General features: G+C 35.8%; 2 protein-coding genes across 8 annotated transcripts in view; both read left to right on the forward strand.

Moving 5' to 3' along the window:
* LOC127880629 (sugar phosphate exchanger 3-like) overlaps nt 1-19,484 on the forward strand; it is a 251,664-nt gene that overhangs the window by 191,529 nt on the left and 40,651 nt on the right. Inside the window, exons 1-7 of one of the 3 annotated variants that reach the window (XM_052427952.1) lie at nt 12,342-12,488; nt 14,778-14,889; nt 15,290-15,382; nt 16,466-16,549; nt 17,554-17,699; nt 18,746-18,842; nt 19,301-19,385. In XM_052427952.1, the coding sequence (XP_052283912.1) occupies nt 12,442-12,488; nt 14,778-14,889; nt 15,290-15,382; nt 16,466-16,549; nt 17,554-17,699; nt 18,746-18,842; nt 19,301-19,385 (664 nt within the window). In that variant the 5' untranslated portion in view covers nt 12,342-12,441. Of the gene's footprint in view, nt 1-12,341; nt 12,489-14,777; nt 14,890-15,289; nt 15,383-16,465; nt 16,550-17,553; nt 17,700-18,745; nt 18,843-19,300; nt 19,386-19,484 lie in introns of those variants that run through there. The other 2 variants (XM_052427949.1, XM_052427950.1) reach the window with 2 other exon arrangements.
* Nucleotides 2,465-11,208, forward strand: LOC127880631 (uncharacterized). 5 transcript variants are annotated; one of them, XR_008049662.1, is made up of 3 exons: nt 2,865-3,237; nt 4,176-4,878; nt 5,041-5,662. XR_008049662.1 is itself a non-coding variant. In XM_052427954.1 (2 exons), exons 1-2 carry the CDS (start codon nt 2,507-2,509, stop codon nt 10,597-10,599), a joined length of 486 nt encoding a protein of 161 aa, XP_052283914.1. In that variant the 5' UTR covers nt 2,465-2,506; the 3' UTR covers nt 10,600-11,208. The 5 variants fall into 5 exon arrangements, 2 of the variants coding, with proteins under 2 accessions (XP_052283914.1, XP_052283915.1); XR_008049660.1 differs by having other exon boundaries at nt 2,872-3,237; nt 4,176-4,904; nt 5,067-5,656; XM_052427954.1 differs by lacking the exons at nt 2,865-3,237; nt 4,176-4,878; nt 5,041-5,662 and adding exons at nt 2,465-2,657; nt 10,265-11,208.

Here is a 19,484-nt window from a genome sequence, read left to right on the forward strand (position 1 = left end):
ACAAAAGGTCTTTAAAAAAATACATAAATTTATATGTCTTTAGTTGATTGCTATATGTAACTTCTACTGCATTTGACTGCATATTTATACAACTATGGATCACATCTATTGGACATTCCAATGCATCACCAATTCATCTCAAATTCAAATCACCTAATCACGTTATTTTTTTGTTTTTCTGAAGTAATTACAGTTTATTATTTTTATAGATTCTTTGTTTCTTTATACATTAATCAGGATATTGTTGATGAATTCTAAATAGAAGATTGCTTAAGTACCTGCACAAAGGTATTGCAATTGTATCGTTGACGTTTTGAAATAACTCTTGTTTGTCTGAAAGGGGCCTTTAATGTAATGTGCATACCTACCCGCCATGTAACTAGCGCATGATACGCTGAAAAGACTTTTTATAGATTCTTTGTTTCTTTATACATTAATCAGGATATTGTTGATGAATTCTAAATAGAAGATTGCTTAAGTACCTGCACAAAGGTATTGCAATTGTATCGTTGACGTTTTGAAATAACTCTTGTTTGTCTGAAAGGGGCCTTTTATGTAATGTGCATGCCTACTCGCCATGTAACTAGCGCATGATACGCTGAAAAGACTTTTTGAGACGCCAAGCCTTATTAAAACCTCGGGCCGAAACTAGGTCAGTCCAACAGGCAGCCGGTGGGAGTTTTTGCACCAGGTCTCTTCCCTGGTATTACTCTTGTTTTGCCATAATGGACCCTTAAATGTGCATACCCACTCGCCATGTAAAAAGAGCATACTACGCTAAATAGGCTGTATTTTACGCCGACCTTAATTAAAACCCCGGGTCGAAACTAGATCAGCACGACATGCAGCCGATGGGAGGTTAGCGAGCACTAGGTCACTTCCGGGGATAACTATTAATTGTACGAATGGGACCCTCAAAGGCGCATACTCACTCGCCATGTTACTAGCGAATACTTCACTAAATAGGCTGTATTTCACATTGACCCTATTTAAAACCCCAGACCGAAACTAGATCAGCCACACAGGCAGCCGACGGGAGGTCAGCGTGCACTAGGTCTTTTCAGGGCGATAACTCTTATTTTTCCGAAAGGCGCCCTAAAAGGTTCATACCCACCTGCAATATAAATAGCGCATAATACACTGTATAGGCTGTATGTGACGCCGATCCGTATTAAATCCTCGGGCCGAAACTATTACAGCCCGACAGGTGGCCGACGGGCGGTCAGCGTTGACTAGGTCCCTTCCGGGGCAAAACTCATGTTTGTTCAATGGGAAGAACGCAAAAGTGGATAATATTTGTTTGACTATGTACCAAACTTGCTAAATATGCTAAATACGGTTAATATTTCAGCTGAATAGGTTTAATAGCCTTAAAAGGATGTATGTATCAACCAATGTACTAAACCTGCTAAATAGTCTTAAAAGACTAGTAGGCTTACTTCACATATATCTATTTTTTTCTCACCTTCTCATAAAGATGTACCAACTCTTAAAACCGATACTTATAATCATCACTATCGTCATCAGAAACATCGGCATCCATCATATAAAACTTCAAATACGACCACTACCGCTGATGCCACAACTGACGCCGCCATAACTAGAATCATCGCTACCACCGCTGCCTCTATCACCATCCCAACAACCCCATATATACCACTACCTCTACCACTACCGTAATATACCTCACTACATATACCGCTACCACCACCACCAGGCACGGATTTACCGGGGAGCACGAGGGGCACGTGCCCCCCCCCCCCCCCAGCGGCTGAAGACAAAAAAATTATTTGTGTGTGTTTGTGAAACCAACTTGGCCAGATGTTCTGATTTCCCCGATTTCCGACAAAGAAAGTGCCTCCCCTCCCTGCTTTTTATCTTAACAACCTTTGCGTCTACTATCCACAGGGGGCACCTTTTAGACGTTAACACTCATTTATCACCGTAGCAAAAACTCTTTTTGCGGCCGTAGATTTAAAGCGTCTAGATAACAGTGAGCGTCTGTCATTTACATTCAATAAGCGTCTGGTTGATCTTGAACGTTGTTTTGAAGGCAAGTATACTAATTAACAGTGTATTGTCATAACCATGGGAAGGTTATATATGGTGACGTTTCTTGCGGTATATAATACAGCGCTTAACCACAGGTGGTTGGCGTGTGGCTATGATATTAATTAGTGAAAACATCATTTTGAATGATAAATAATCATATTATAACGAAAAATTAACTTTTCTGAAAAAAAATAGTTCACTATCAAATATATATATAACAAGGTATGCAACTCAAAATCACCCCAAAACGGGGTGCATCGCTTTGAACAGCCATATCTTCATCAATTGTGCAGCGATTTTCACGATCTCGGTCTTATTCAACGCAGAAATGAATTTCCTTTCTGGAAATGTATATGTCTTGCAATATTTTTACAAATGCTGGGTCAACTTTTAAGAAATAACACGATACACAACACGCATGACCCAGTTGACAGTGATCATGTATTCTTTATGAATGAAATCTCCAGTTGTAAAGACACACCTCCGCATTGGACCAATGAAATCACTCGTATGTTTAAAATGTCAGTTAGTTGAAATGTATGTAAACAAAGGTTTCAAACGGCGCTGGACAGTAAGACTTGATGCAGAATGTAACGACAAGAACGGTAATAATGTTTTTTCATACGTTTTATTGAATTATGGTATCGAACTACATGAACTTTGTAGGGAAGTTGCCCTTTACTCCGTGAAGATTTCAGTCTTAAAGACAGCATGATCACTGTCAACTGGGTCGATATGGCGGAATTGTCCGAGGTGTCCCGATTGCCTCGTGGCTAACGGTCGCCATATTGCCTTGCATTACTACTTTACTACCCAAAAGGTTGTCAGTCTATTGGTATGAGGCTGTATACATGCGCGTTGAACTAGCGCCAAACTTTTTACCGAAACTTTGATATTAAGAGCACTATTAACGTTCATTTGTGTTGCATTTTGACCTATTATCCAAGTGATTTACTTTTCCATTATTATTTAATCACCCTATCATCCAATTTTTAAGATGAAATTACGGTGTTTACAAAACCAACCAAACCGAAAGTGAAACTGGATGCATTACGTTTCGCGATGTAAACATTAAATATTTGTTCAGTTTGAGGAAGCGAATCGATAAAAGACGTTGGAATATGTATGCAATACAGACTATCATTGCCGATTGTAGTACTGGCTAAAAAATACCTTTTATGACAGGTCATGTATAGAACGTTAATCAAATAGTGACCATAAATCACTACAAATGTCTGGGTTGTCCATTAACCCATTTATGCCCAGTGGACTCTCCCATCCTTCTAAATTGGATCAATATATTTCCAAAAGTAGGGGTGTCTGGTATATTTATTTCTATATTTAGAATATTTCTTACAGAAATTTCTTTAAGCAAACAGCGCAGACCCAGATGAGACGCCGCATTATGCGGCGTCTCATCTGGGTCTACGCTGTTTGCAATGTCCTTTTTTTCAGGACGATGGCATGAATGGGTTAATATAATTAATGCACGTTTCTGATCTAATTGCCTGTATCTAGTTGTAATTACCATGATATTGATAAAATTAAAACGTTTTTTTCATAAATTAACATTACATGTTTTATTTTTATCATTTAGGGAATATATAATTTTATCATTATCATCATTAAACATTCTGAAAATGATCTAAATTATCATGATTACTTTAAAGTAGAATTTTTAAATTTTACTCATTATTTTTAATGAATTTGCACATTTGCTTGATTCAAAATAAAATGTATTAATAAGGGTTTCAGTTGTTAGTTTTAACCCATTTTTAGTTCGATTAAATTTAAAGTACTAACTACGTACATGTATGTGAAATGCTCTTGAGTTTGTTTCCTGGGCCTAGAACCAGTACTTGGGTGTCTCTTGGAGATTTCTTAAGAATGCTCCCACACTGGGGATCAAACCAGTGACCTCCAGATCATTAGGTGGACACCACATCCATTACACATCAGCGACCTTTAATTAGTAAATTACTTTAGTATTGCAGCATTATATAATGTAATGTTGCTACATATTTTTGGAAAATGATTAATGTGCAGTACTAAATAAATCTAAATGCATACAATTTTAATTGTGTATATTGTGTGATTATTAGTTACAAATTCCCTTTTTATAGGTATACTGGATTATGAAAGACTGATAAACATAAAATTGACAACTCATCTCCCCAACGATACTTTGTGTGGCTCATTCTCAGAACAAACCCATAGTCAGTGAGAAAACTACAGTGTAAAAAGACCACTTGATTGTGACAATTATGGCTGACCAAGCAAATGTTATCATTTAAAATAAAGAAAACTTCCAGTTCAATATACATTTTATACCAATTATGACATTGGCCAACACAGAAAATAATTATAAGCTTGATTTTTCCAAAATTTGTTACAATTGGATACTGTTTTAAGCTTCACTCTACTTTGTCTGAAAATAAAAGTCCTAAATGATGTAATAGAAACATACATATTTAATTTTTAGTTTTACAAGGATATATTTATACATACATATATTATAATATCTTTTTATCGATGGTCAATCAATTTAAGTTTAACTAATATATACATACACATTTTATACACGTGTTTGCTTTGATTTTTAACCAGGTTTTCCGAAGGAAAAAACTGGTTATTAGATTGGCGAATGCGGGCGGGCTGGCTGGCTGGCTGGCTGGCGGGCTGGCTGGCGGGCTGGCGGGCTGGCGGAATAAGCTTGTCCGGGCCATAACTATGTCGTTCATTGTCAGATTTTAAAATCATTTGGCACATTTGTTCACCATCATTGGACGGTGTGTCGCGCGAAATAATTACGTCGATATCTCCAAGGTCAAGGTCACACTTTGAGTTCAAAGGTCAAAAATGGCCATAAATGAGCTTGTCCGAGCCATAACTATGTTGTTCATCGTCAGATTTTAAAATCATTTGGCACATTTGTTCACCATCATTGGACGGTGTGTCGCGCGAAATAATTACGTCGATATCTCCAAGGTCAATGTCACACTTTGAGTTCAAAGGTCAAAAATGGCCATAAATGAGCTTGTCCTGGCCATAACTATGTCATTCATTGTGAGATTTTAAAATCATTTGGCACATTTGTTCACCATCATGGGACGGTGTGTCCCACGAAAGAATCACGTCAATATCTCCAATGTCAAGGTCGCCACGACTAAAAATAGATTAAAAAAAAAAAAAATTACAAAGGGGGTTAATTTTTTTTGGTCATTTCAAAAGTTCAGTTTGAGTTTTCTCCCTTTATCAGATTTTTTTTTCACAATGAAAACCTGGTTTTGTGACAATTTTGTCCCTTGTTTTCTATTGAAGCCAAATTAATATCCCATTAGATAGATAGATAATATCACAGCAGTATTCCTAGTTTGTCTGCAAGTACTGCAGAAATCATGGATTATTATTTTACTGAGTCAGCCTTAATCTTTATATTATAATTGTTAAAACAGATTAAGATGTGCATTATACAATTGAGGATGCATCAAGATTAAAAAATGGTACATGTATAAATTAATAAAGAATCAATAACAATCAGAAACTGTGCATTTTTTTCAGTATTGTGTGAAAGGATTTGAAGTAATGATGTGTTTTTGAAATATGATTTATGTGAATTTGAATAAATATATAAAATTTAGTGATTTTCTCAGACAAAAACTGTTAATTACATACTAAAGTATTCAGAATGTATTATTGTAATATTCATTCGATTTTTTTAGTACAAAAAGCACTTTTCCCTGGCATTTGTATTTATAGTAATTGCATATTTTATAATTCTGACAGCATTTATAAACTGTGTTCATGCAAGCATGAACACGGTTTCATTTTTTGAGTATTTAAACAAGAGGGCCATGATGGCCCTGTATCACTCCACTGCTGAAAAAAGGCTGAAACAAGTTTCTCTGCATGTGCAAATACTTAAATATAGACCCTATTTAAGCACATGTACACTTTTGTGACCTTCTGGGCTGGTTCAAATTTAACCACAGGGGCATAATTTGAGAAAACTTTGTAGAGGACTACTATATCTCACTACATACAAAATGTGGTAGCCCTAGGTCCTAGAGTTAAGGACAAGAATATTTTTAAAGTTTTCACAAAATAAGCAAGATATAAGCGTATATAATGTTCAATTTTGTGACATGCGGGTCAGGATCAAATTTGACCCAAAGGGCATAATTTGAACAAACTTGGTAGAGGACTATAAGATGTTACTGCATACCAAATTTGGAAGCCATAGTCCAAATGGTTTTCGACAAGAAGATTTTTAAAGATTTCACAAAATAGGCGCTTTAAAAGCGTTTATTCAATTTTGTGACCCCCCAGGGCAGGGTCAAAGTTGATCCCAGAGGCATTATTTGAACAAATTTGGTAGAGGTTTATTAGATGTCACTACATACCAAATTTGGTAGCCCTAGGCCCAATGGTTATGGACAACAAGATTTGTAAAGTTTTCACAAAATATACCCTATATAAGCATATGTTCAATTTTGTGACCCCCGGGGCAGGGTCAAATTTGACCCCAGGGGTATAATTTGAACAAATTTGGTAGAGGACTATTAGATGTCTCTACATACCAAATTTGATAGCCCTAGGCCCAATGGTTATGGACGGGAGATTTTGAAAGTTTTCACAAAATAGGCCTTATTTAAGCAAATTTTCAATTTTGTGACCCCCAGGGCAGGGTCAAATTTGACCCCAGGGGCATAATTTGAACAAATTTGAAAGAGGTAAACCCCAGGAACATTCCTAAGAAATTTCATCAGAATTGGACCAGTAGTTTAGGAGAAGATGTTTAAAGGAAAAGTTTATGCATGGATGCACGATGGACACAGGACCTTTGGCCAGTGGAGCTAAAAATCAAATTAAACATTTAGTTTTGATTTAAAATCAGTTTTTATATGCAAGTGTCTATTTCACTTATAAATTAAAACAGCATATTATTCATTATTGAAAAGATTATTCCAAGCTTGATGTCATATTTCAACTTTGCATAGTGTAGTTAATTGAACATTGTATTGAACTGTATGGGCAGCTATATTTTTTAATTTATGTATGTTGTATTATACAAAATGCATTATTTCTACCACAAGTAGACCATATAAGGCCTACTGCTACTAAATAGGCACTGGTATGAATTTGACACTGTTTTTGATGCTCATACAAAACTTTAATTATTACTACACTTTAGTATATTAAATATTTTCAAGTTTTTGTTCAACATTTTTTGCAAAAGAAAAGAGTGTCTTAATGCATTTGAAAATATATTTAAAACAAACTAAAAATGCATTTTAACATACCTTTTTCCTGGTAAAGTGTATTTGGGATGATAAAAAATACACTTGAAGAGTATTAATGCTGGAAAAATGCAGAAAAAAATACATTTGTTTCTGTTAGAAGTGTGTCTTGTCTGCATTTTTAAGTGTATTAAATGCACATCAAATGCAGATAAATACAATGCCAATACTGTTACATGTATTGTAATGGACATAAAATGCACTTGTTCTTGTAATTAAATGCTTTAGTGAATTGAAATAACCTTTTATAACGTTTTAACAATTAATAATACCTTTTTATATAAATTTTCTTTTGAAATGTGACACTTAAATGATTTTTGCACCACTAGTAAGAGATATAATTTGTGCTCATAATGCTTTATCATTACACTACATACCGTAATATCATTTGTTGTATGAAAATTACCCGTAAAATTCATGTGAAAGCTCAAGAGATCAATAACAGCGTGCTATACCCTGCTCCTTTTTACATGACTTGATGGTATTTAGTCCCCAATTCTACATGGCTAAGGGAAAATTAATGTGCAGATTTGACAAATAAGTCTTAACTGGGATCCAATAGGCAGACTTTCATATTACTTGTATTTAATTTAAATCATGATCTGAATTGCTCTTTGGCAAATCTTTGTTGGTCACAGTATTCAACTGAATTTTGTTCACTTTGTAGTGATTATATTTTCTATATTTATCAGACAAAATCTTTCTTCAAAAGTTTAACATGATTGCTTGGTTAATTTAGAAACAAGATCAATGCATCATAACATAAAATGAAAAAATGTGTAATAGTAAAATGGCAGCCAAAAAGCACTAGATTATCTGCCTTAAATCTGAGACGATATGTTGATGTATTGGAATTTCTCATAAATAATGTGCTCCATAGTTGTATAATTGTAGTCGCATGCATGAGTGGTGTCAATGTCACAATACCAATTAAAGCCTATAATTTACTAAAACAATTTGAAGTTTGATGTGAGTTTTTTTCAAGATCTGTTATATATAATTATATATACATGTATATATATATTGTTGAAAAGTTAACATGCAATAAATTTACTGTAATTAAGTGACAAATAAGTTTACTGATTTGGTTGGATGCATATATGCAGATATATCATGGTTTGTGCAGAGGACAGTAGCAAAAACAAGAGCTGTCTCCGTAGGATGACATACGCCCCCGATAAACGCTTTAATAGAAGTTATGAGCATTTTTCAAAACCTAAAAGCCGACCCTAAGTTCAAGGTCAAAGGGGTCAAAATTTGTGTGTGTATGGAAAGGCCTTGTCCATATACACATGCATACCAAATATAAATGTTACATCTGAAGCGACATAGAAGTTATGAGCATTTTTTCGAAACCTAAATGCAAAGTGTGACGGATAGACAGATGGACAGTGCGATCACTATATGCCCTCCTTTGGGGGCATAAAAATGTGTTTCACATTGTTTTGGTAAATTAGTAATGTAGTTAAAAGAACAGAATCATCAATTATAAAGTTATTGATTATAAAGTGTTGCTGGCATATTTGATGCATTCATCTAGCTATAAGAAGGTCTCTGTTTTATCCCCACTGGCACCGAGTGAGGGTTCTCAAAATCTTTAAACAATATGAATAACTACATATAGGGTCGAGAGCCTTGTTGATATGGGGGCTAAACACCTGAAATCAAAGCGACCCAGGTTAAAGGCCGAGGCCAAATAAATAAACCAGAGGCCGCATGAGTCTGCTATACTCTGAACAAGTATTGTTTCTTCTCAGAAAACTGGCTTAAGTGTCTTACTAAGCTTTAGACTTTGAGTTTCAGTGCAATCAATCTAAAATAAATTGGTCAAATTCATTCTTTTACACTCACTAGACGGCACACGAAAACACTATAGGAACTATACACACAAAAAGAACACAAAATTACAAAACACTTCTTCCAAATATCGCAATTAAAGGGATCTTTTCACGCTTTGGTAAATTGACAAAATTGAAAAAAGTTGTTTCAGATTCGCAAATTTTCGTTTTAGTTATGATATTTGTGAGGAAACAGTAATACTGAACATTTACCATGGTCTTATATAGCCATTATATGCATCTTTTGACGATTTTAAAACCTAAAAAATATAAAGCGTTGCAACGCGAAACGATTGAATAATTTGGAGAGTTCTGTTTTTGTCGTTAAATTTTGTGAAACTACGAAGATTGCTTATATAAGGTATAAAATACTTCTAGTAAGTGTACTCGGCGGAATAGCTCAGTAGGCAAGAGCGTTTTTACTTCAGGACTCTGGCAGGACTCCAGGGGTCACTGGTTCGAAACCTGGTCCGGGCAATGTTCTTTTCCTTTTTTTAATTTTATTCTTGATTTTTTACTGGAGCTCTTACGATCCAATGTTTACATTTATCGATATAAAGCATTTAATGAATAAGTTAAAAAATGCCAAAATCTGTGAAAAGGCCCCTTTAAGGTCTGGACTATCATTACTTGTAAGTTTGTATAAACATTTTTCTAATGCAATTAGTAAAATAATGTTTATATTTTATGTTTAATAATTTATTGCATGATTATTCTGTGCTGTTATATGAATTTGATGCCGTTAAAGCTTCCGACATGAATTCATGTCGGAACGATGCTATTGCAAAATAACGTTAAACGATATGAGGTCGATTTATTTATAGGAGTAGCGCGAGCCCTGTAGTAGCTTGCACAAAACTCTTCTACAATAAGGATATCTAAACTTAAGGTACAATTCAAAACAGTTGTAGAACAACTTCCTTAATTATAATATTCTCTCTATGATTTGCATACATTAAAAATGTTGTTGAAGCAAATTCTACTTTCACAATTTAAGACATTTATTACTTTCCCATAGTATTATTTTTGTTGTCCAAATATTTATTCTAGTACACATGCTGTTTGTATTTATAGGCAGAGAACTTGATGTGGTAGAGGCCTTGAAGAATGTCCGCCATGTGAAGGACACCCTGCAAAACATGCGTGACTCTGTTTACAACTTCCATGGCTGTCTGTATGAGGAGGCTGTGGCTGTAGCCAACGCTGTCGGAGTGGACCCTTCAATCCCAAGGCGATGTGGCAGACAGACACAACGAAACAACATCCCAACAGACACTCCAGAAACATACTACAAGAGGGTTTTAACCATTCCATTCCATTCCTGGACTACCACCTGCAGCAGTTTAGTGAGCGTTTCACGACGCTTCATGAGAGGGCTTCTTCTGCACTCCTCCTTATTCCATCAGTAAGACAGGACCTGGACAACACCAGTCTAGAGTACTACTTAGATGACCTCCCTTCACCAGGAACACTTCAGGCAGACATTGAGTGCTGGAGGTGTAAGTGGGTAAATGATCCCAACCCCACTTCAACATTAAGTGCTGCATTAAAAGCATGCAATAGACAGATTTTCCCAAACATTTATACAATATTAAAAATTGCAGCAACATTTCCAGTGACAAGCTGTGAATGCGAAAGGAGCATTTTAACGTAAGGGAATGTTAAAACAAGCTGTCGTTCAACAATGGGGGAAGAAAGACTCACTGGTCTGTGTCTGATATCAGTGCACAGGGACATTGATGTGAATGTTAGTGACATTGTCAAGCAATTTGCAAGACAGAATCCAAGAAAAATGAAACTGCCTTGTATTTTGGAGTCTGATTTAAGCAATGAAGACAATGACTTGTGTTAAGTTAAAGAGAGTGATAGCTTGTACATTTTCCTGATGACAGTTTGAAAATTGTGATTTGTTTGTTTGTTTGTATTTGTTACTTGTTGAACAATTGATTGCCAATCACAATTGGAAAAAAATTAACATTATTTATACACAGCATTTTCTTTTAATTCTTTATGTTGAAAGCACCATTATAAAGTATAAAAATAGTCTTTATTTTGCTCAGGAAATAGCCCCAAAACGCACCACAGACGATCTAGGAACCAAAAATTTTCTGGACCCCCCTAGATATGCGCAACAACTCTTGTGCCCCCCCCCCCAACTGGGTCCTCTCTGGATCCGGCCCTGGACCACCGCAGCCGCTGCATCTTCCACCATCACTGCTATATCCTTCATCACCATGCTACAACTTACAATCAATTCGCTTGTATTTTCATATAAATACTTGATTATTTTGTTACACACCTATTTGATATACTGTCTCACTATTCATCAAGACGCGCAGGTATAACATATTACAGATGAGATAAATAGAGAATACTATGTTAGTGTGATAGTGTACTTAAATTTATCCCACGAGTGAAGAAAGGTTTACATTGCGAGGCTTGCCGAGCCTTGTAAGCTTTTCTGAAACGTGGAATAAATTTAAGTACACAAGGTTGATGTATGTCACCTTAATAAACACAAAAATGGAAAAAAAAAGTAAATGTATAAAAATGTCAGTTACATGACTTATTACATTCAGTAGACGATATGTTTTGTAGAAAATTTTGATTATGTGTGGAATCAAGAAATCGTTATCACAGGCTTTGAAAGTAAATTAAGAAAACATATTTAATATCCGTTCATACTTAAATATAGGATTTTATTGAGTTGAAAACATACTGAAAATGGGGATTTCTATTACGATAGACGAATTGGAAAGCGACCAATCTGTTTTCGTAGACAGTTCAGATATTTCTCTAGCTCAACTAAGGGTCCAGTTTATCGAAATTTTTGTGTTGAAATGGGTCCACTTTCTCAATGGTATCGTATACAAATGTGTATGCTTTTTCAAAAATCTTTTATCAAAATGGATCAACTTTATCACAGTTCCGGTATAAAAATGGGTCACATTTCGGAAATCTCCCCTAAAATTTGGGAAATTATCCCCCGGGCCGGGGGGTCGGCGTGTTAGGAATACAAACCCCCACACACGCACGCACGCATACACGCACACACACACGCACGCACACGCACATACACACATTTATTAAGCTAACAGTTTATTTGTCCAGTTTTTCGTCTGCAAAATGCAGCGAAATAGCTCAAAGTTAGTAGTTTGTAACCGTTTGTTTCGAAAGTTTGATTAAGAAACGTCAAAACAAACAATTACAAACATGGTTAATATAAAATATTTAAAGTGATATTATTTGAAATGTGGTCGTATCATCATATTATAACATTTATTTTGACATTTTCAAGGTGAATATATATATGCTTTCAAATTGAATACTTCAAACTACGATTTGCAGAATTGTCATACGAGTTCGCGACGTCAGGAAATATATTATTTTTATCCAAAATGGCGTGAATTAAATTGTTTGAGTTTTAAACTTGTTTCCCGGTGTTAAATGTTTCCGATAGATTAACAATGAAACTCGCCTTTCTGAGTTTGCTGTATTTAATGTTTTCGTGTCTTATAATGCATTATCAACATGCATACCAGGAAGGTAATCATGCATTTTATCACCAACTAAAAAAATCATCTTATCATAAAAATTGTACTCTCAAACCAAGTAGAGCTAAATCCTGGTCCTCATGCTCCCAGATGGCCTTGTGGTTCCTGTGCGAAAAGTGTCACATGGAAGAACAAATCACTAGAATGTGACACCTGCAAACCTGATACCGCCTTCCTTGCCAGGGTGACATGTCGGACACTATGTACACCATTATGTTCAGTATCAATATTTCCTGGCACTCTCTTAGATAATGCAAACCTTAACCAAGAGAAATAAAAAACTACTCAAAAGCAGACTGGCTTAAAATTAAAACTGACCTTCAAGAAACACAAATACAATTATCAAATCAAACATAATGCTGACCAAGACATAGACACTATAAATTTTGGAATATATTTAAAAAGACCTACAAAATACCATCTAAAAAAACATTCCAACTTAACTAATATGATAATAGGTGCTACCTAATTTACGGGCAAAAGCTTAGATATTTTATAACCATGTTTTGTAATACATATATGGAAATTATTGTGTACAAAACATTACAAGACTTTCAATAAAAAAGTAATGCATCCAAAGAATTTATTTATATTTTTTGCTTGATGATAGAAGTGTTTTATATCAGCCAAGCTTAATTAAGATCTTATATCTTAATATCTTATAATTGCGTGCTTTTGTAGCCTCTGTAATTCAAAGCTGGTTCAGTGGCTTCGGCGTGGATATGGTGGGGTCTTGGTATTGATCCCTTAACTTAAGTGTGAGTGTTCTTCAGACGACCCTCAACAGACAATTCCAAGATGCCTACATCTAAAGCTATTCATGACAAAGGCCCCAGCCCTCATCCGTCCATGCCAGACATTAATGTCACAGAAAATGGAATAACTAAACAATTACAGGTCGCCGTGGTGTAATGATTATGGTGTCCGCCTAGCGACTAGGAGATCACGAGTTCGATCATCACTGTCGGAACGTTCTTTAGATCTCCCCAAAAAACACCAACTACTGGTTCTAGGCCCAGTAAACGGATTCAATAGCGTTTCAATTAGCCTGAGGCTTTTGATGCAATTGAGCTATAATGAATAGGTTTAAAATTAAACAATTACAAAGCCTTTAAATCCATAAAGCCTCAGCTGTAACCATTGCTTTAGACACATACAGACATCAAAAGACTTAAAATTTCTTATTCTACCCAAGAGCTGTTATACAATGGAATTCACTACCTCCACATAAACATGAGGCTGCCACAGTAGAAGTTTTCAAAACCCTTACTCATGTGGCTGTCATTGACCCCCTTATCCACCTGTAAACAATTACAATGTAAATACATTTATGTAGTTTTAAATTAACACCCAACTGAGCATCTCTTGTACAGTTTGACCCCTAAACCAATAGGCGCCAGCACAAAATCTTCTATTTTGAATGAGTGCTGTATCGGAAGAAAAAGAGGTAGAATCATCATCCTCTTTAAATGCAAAGTGAATGTGATTGTATTTTTGCCTGGGGTGGTCCCGAGATTTTTTGAGCTTAAATCATTATGAACCACACTTTAAATATGTTTCATGATTTAACATTGAAACTTTGAATTGAAAAGTAAACATGAAACAAGTTCATTCATAGCTAATTGGACACAGTGCAGTTTTTAGCAAAAACAAAATTTACTCGTAAATGGGTGGAGTTTGTGGAATGTCAATGTGGCAGATGGAAAAAGTGTAACATGTTTTTGGTGTTAACAGGACTTATGTTTGGGTGTAAACAATTAAATTGTTAACAGAATCAGTTGAAATTGATATAAATTAAATGAAATTAATTTATTACCTTGATTCTTGGCATTTTCAGCAATGTTTTTTCTGATAAAACAGAATGCCAAATTCAAACGTACTTGCTGTGAAATACCTGTGACATCACGTAAAAAATAAAACATGCACATTTTCGGAAGCTTCTGCAGACAGGTAACATCATGATATGTTAAACTTAAAGTCTTTTCGTTCTTTCGGAAATAAACTCCTTTAAAAGCCTCAGCAATATTTTTCAGCTATGCTCTGTTCCATGCAACGAGGAAGACCTTCAGCAATGTAAAATCCACCATTTCCAGTGAGTGGACCTCAACACCAGGCAATGAAACACACTGCAACAAACCAGATACAGTGAGTGAACCTCTCTCTGGGAAAACGGGCTTAATGCATGTGCATAAAGTGCTGTCATAGATTAGCCTGTGCAGTCTGCACACGATAATCAGGGACGACACTTTCTGCCTTAATTGGATTAAGAGACTTCCTTAAAAAAAAAATCACCACAAAAGCATTAAGCCCGGTTTTTCAAGAGCACGGCTGAATTATGTGTTTATGATGTAATTAAGGTTATTGCAATTTATTAATTTCAAATAATGTACATTATATCATGCATGTAAAGTAATTCTTCAATTCCACATAGACATACATTAAAATTCTAAAATCCCTTCTGAAAAAATATAGGGAAATATTTTCCTGATTGTTTTTATTATTTTTGCTATGAAGCATAAAACTGATATGAAACACAATCTTTCAGTTGTGGACAGCACATCACATGTACGCCAAGTCTGATGATGCTGAAACTTACCTTGGTGTTCTCGATGCAGTGTTCATGATAGCATATGCCGTTGTAAGTGATGGGGTATATAGCTACTTGAAATCTGTACTTGTTTTATTTCTGTAAAGATATGATAACAGTGTGTTATTGATTAAATTTTAATTGAACATAATACAGACACTTAAAATCTCAACCGTGATGTAATATTCAGTTATGCTCAGGCTAATTTTTTAAGCTGTATACCTAATTTGAGTATAATAAAGGACAAAGTTTCCCATCATGCTTCATAGTAAGAGCTGCATGATGCAAAAATGAGTCATGTACCTTATGCAACCAGCATACCTCCAGACCAGCCTGGGCATTTACTGGTCAGACGCTACTCTTTCCGTTTATGAGACCGATAAGTGTTGCTGTTTATAGTTAACAGGGTAACTACTAACCAGACTGCTGGATTGCGCAAGCTGGTCTTGAGCAACACTGGCTGCATATGGGATATAGAGAATATTATGTGAGTTTTGGATAAAGATCAAGTTTATCATACAAGGCTTAGAACCATGGTAGCGCGAGTCTTGCCGAGCTGAGTATGGTTCGAGCTTAGTATGATAAACTTGATCTTTATCCAAAACTCACATAATATTCTATTTATCCTATTATTTCCTCCATTTATCCATTAATTAATATCGAATATCTCATTGTTTGTCCAAAGTAGACAAAAACAGATTCTCAAATTTTGGGAAAACCCAAATCTGATATAAAAATAGCGATAGTATAGAGCTCAAGTTTATACGATCGTTGTTATACTATTGATTTTCATCTGGTAATAGGATAAAATGTGTCTTGTTCTGAGAAAGCTGGGCTTAATTCATGTGCGTTAAGTGTCGTCCCAGAGCAGCCTGTGCAGTCCGCAGAGGCTAATCAGGGACGACACTTTCCGCCTAAACTTGATTTTCGGTAAGGAGGGACTTCCTTGAAACTAAAAATACCATGAAAGCGGAAAGTGTCGTCCCTGATTAGCCTGTGCGGACTGCACAGGCTAATCTGGGACGACACTTTACACACATGAATTAAGCCCAGCTTTCTCAGAACACGACACATATTAATACCCATTTTTACATAAGGTGGCTCGTTATGCAGTTGCATATTTCAATGATACAGGGTCTCTACATCAGCGGTGTGCTGGGAGACAGATATGAGCTCAGGAAGGTTCTCTCCATTGGCATGTGTTCCACGGCAGTCATGGTAACTCACCAAGTATTCAAACAAATCTTAGCCCTAAATTGTGGATCGAATAATAAAGTTAATATCAATTTTAATGTGTTTTACTGTGGAAAGTAGTAAATAAAAGAGACAATACCTTGTGTCATGATTTGGGCTTTGGCAAGTCAAAACTTGCATAGCTTGACATGAAACTTTGTATCCCTGCATAAAATTAGATATCCTTTATATGTCAATGTATTTGTATTGCATTTGGAGTGAAGTCATGAATGCAAACACGTACTTTGTGTTTAATCTGGTTTAGTCACATCATTTCATATCATTGTCTTAGATACAGATTTGTTATAATCTTTAAAGTTTTATTGTGATACATGTTTTACAAGTGAATACATTTAACATACGCGCCTTACTCAGAGAAAACCGGATTAAATGCATGTGTGTTAAGTGTTATCACCGATTAGCCTGCGCAGTCCGGACAGGCTAATCAAGGACAACATTTTCCACCTTTACCGGAATTTCTCTAAGAAGAGAGTTTTGTTAAAGTAAAAAAAGCGTAAAGTGTCATCCCAGATTAGCTTGTGCGATACGCAAACAGCAATTTGTTTGCCCAATTTGGACAAATTACCGCGAAAAAAAATGCAACTGGGAAAATGTGGGACTTGAAGTCTTCAGATTGGCAGATTGGTGTGTTTTATTTGTTGCTTATAAATACCTTTACTTAAATTTATAACTAAGTGTTGTCAAGTTGCCAATATTACATTTACTTACAGTAGGAATAAGCCATAGAGCTGCATAGGGAAATAAACTAAATGCTGCATTCTTTTAACCCAAATATTTTTTTTTTTTCGTATGGAAACCTTCAATTGGGATTTTTTTGTGTTGGCAATTGGGAATATTTTTTTTCCCCTTTGGGAATTTTTTTTTTTCTGGTTCTTTATAAAGAAGGAAAACCATCGCTGACACATGCATTAAGCCCTATTTTTACGCAGTGAGGCTCATTGATCTCAAACTGTCCCTACATATTTCAGGTGTTTGTGTTTGGCTGTGTATTTGAGTGGACCCATTTCTACAACCAGTACCTGTACGTGATAGTCTGGATACTGAATGGTCTCCTACAGTCGACTGGATGGCCCACGGTGGTGGCGGTCATGGGAAACTGGTTTGGCAAATCTAGGTAGGAAATGACTTTTGTTTAGAAAGTCTGTATACCAATGCTCACAGTTTACATGGTGTTTCCTAATGAGTCGTGTTTTGAGAAGACTGGACATAATGCATGTGCGTAAAAGATCGTCCCAGATTAGCCTGTGCAGTCCACACAGGCTAATCAGGTACGACACTTTCCGCTTTTATGACATTTTTCGTTTAAATGAAGTCTCTTCTTAGCAAAAATCCAATTAAGGCGGACACTTTACGCACATGCATTATGCCCAGTTTTCTCAGAATGCAACTCAAATATTCGAGTCTCCCTCTGAGAAAATGGGATTGAATGCCTGTGCGCAAATTGATGCTTAGGCTAATCAGAGAAGACACTTGTTGCCTTTCTTGCTAATTTGAGACTTCATTTAAGCCAAAAATACGATAAAAGCTGAAAGTGTTGTCCTTAATTAGCTATTGCGGACTGCACAGGCTAATTTGGGACAACACTTTACTCAAATGCATTAAGCCCTGTTTTCCTAGAGCGAGGCTTGTATCCTTTTCTGTACAGGTTTGCACTTGTGTATTATTTTGACACTAAATATGAAACAGCCTGATTTTTGCATTGAATTTAAAGCAGTACACATGTGGATGAACAAAAATTTATTTGTCAGTTTAATAAAAACGCTGTTTCCTTATTATGTGGTCTAAATTAAAACAAGCATTTTCACTGTTGAAATAGAATAAAGTCAAACTTGATGCTTACTCAAGATGTGATTGTTTTGAAAATGCTTGTAACTTTCAGATATACTCAAACAGATAATTATGCACAAGTTTTCTAAAGTTATATCAAAAACGTTAGTCACTTTTGACTAAGGAGGCTATTGGAAATGCTCACAAAAACAGACAGTGACCACAAAAATCCCAAATCCATAAGTCCAACAAGGTGTGATGGTACTTTACTCTTTGTATTATTACAGACCTTATGTCCATTCTTGTAAAAAGAAGGTTTCTGACAGAAGTTTTCTCCAAACAAGAGTGTTAGTATTCTGGTCATTGTAACTGAATCCGTTAATTTAATTTCAGCCGGGGCTTTGTTCTGGGTGTGTGGAGTGCCTGTGCGTCCGTTGGCAACATCATTGGGGCTCTCATGGTCTCCCAGGTGCTTCACTATGGATATGATGTAGGTTCTCCTTGTTTTGCTACGGTTTGTAAAATGTTGCTTTAGCTGCAAGTGAGGATTTCAAGTGATACTTTATACATCTAAAAAAATGTAAACCAAGAACAACTCTTAAGCTAGAAGGAAACCCTTTACCACTTAGATACATATCTTGACGCATGTGTAGTCCCTCAGAAAGTTACATATAATTAAATACCTTTCTTTCAATACTAAATTCAAGTTTTACAGGCTTCATTTCCAACCCTCAGTTACTGATGAGCAGCAAACAGCATAAAACCTGAACAAGCTGCTAGTTACTCGCAGGCAGTTCTGGTTTTGTGCTGGTTGCAAAAGCCATTTTCACTTTGCTTCTTATGGGGGAAAGGGTTAATAACATTTGTCATTGATAGCTATATTTCTGAAAAAAATTGTTCAATATTTATGTACTCATATAATACTGCAAATGGCATGTGTTTTTATAGTTTGCCTTTCTGGTAACCTCGACTGCCTTGTTCGCGGGTGGAGTGATCAATATCTTTGGCCTTGTCAATTGCCCGAAGGAGATAGGTAGGGTTTTGTTCTGCCTTGATGGAAGTCGATGTTAGGTCATTGTATTTTGGAATTACTATTTATTCTGCATCTTGTTTGTTTGTTTGGCAGTTATTT

This window comes from Dreissena polymorpha, chromosome 5 (genome assembly GCF_020536995.1).
Source record: "Dreissena polymorpha isolate Duluth1 chromosome 5, UMN_Dpol_1.0, whole genome shotgun sequence".
Lineage (NCBI taxonomy): Eukaryota > Metazoa > Mollusca > Bivalvia > Myida > Dreissenidae > Dreissena > Dreissena polymorpha.

What these genes read in the sequence shown, in the direction of transcription:
- LOC127880631 (XM_052427954.1), top strand. Translation starts at nt 2,507, where the DNA reads ATGAAATCTCCAGTTGTAAAGACACACCTCCGCATTGGACCAATGAAA. An exon ending in AGAATGTAACGACAAGAACG is followed by an intron (nt 2,658 to 10,264) that starts GTAATAATGTTT and finishes TTGTATTTATAG; the next exon opens with GCAGAGAACTTGATGTGGTA.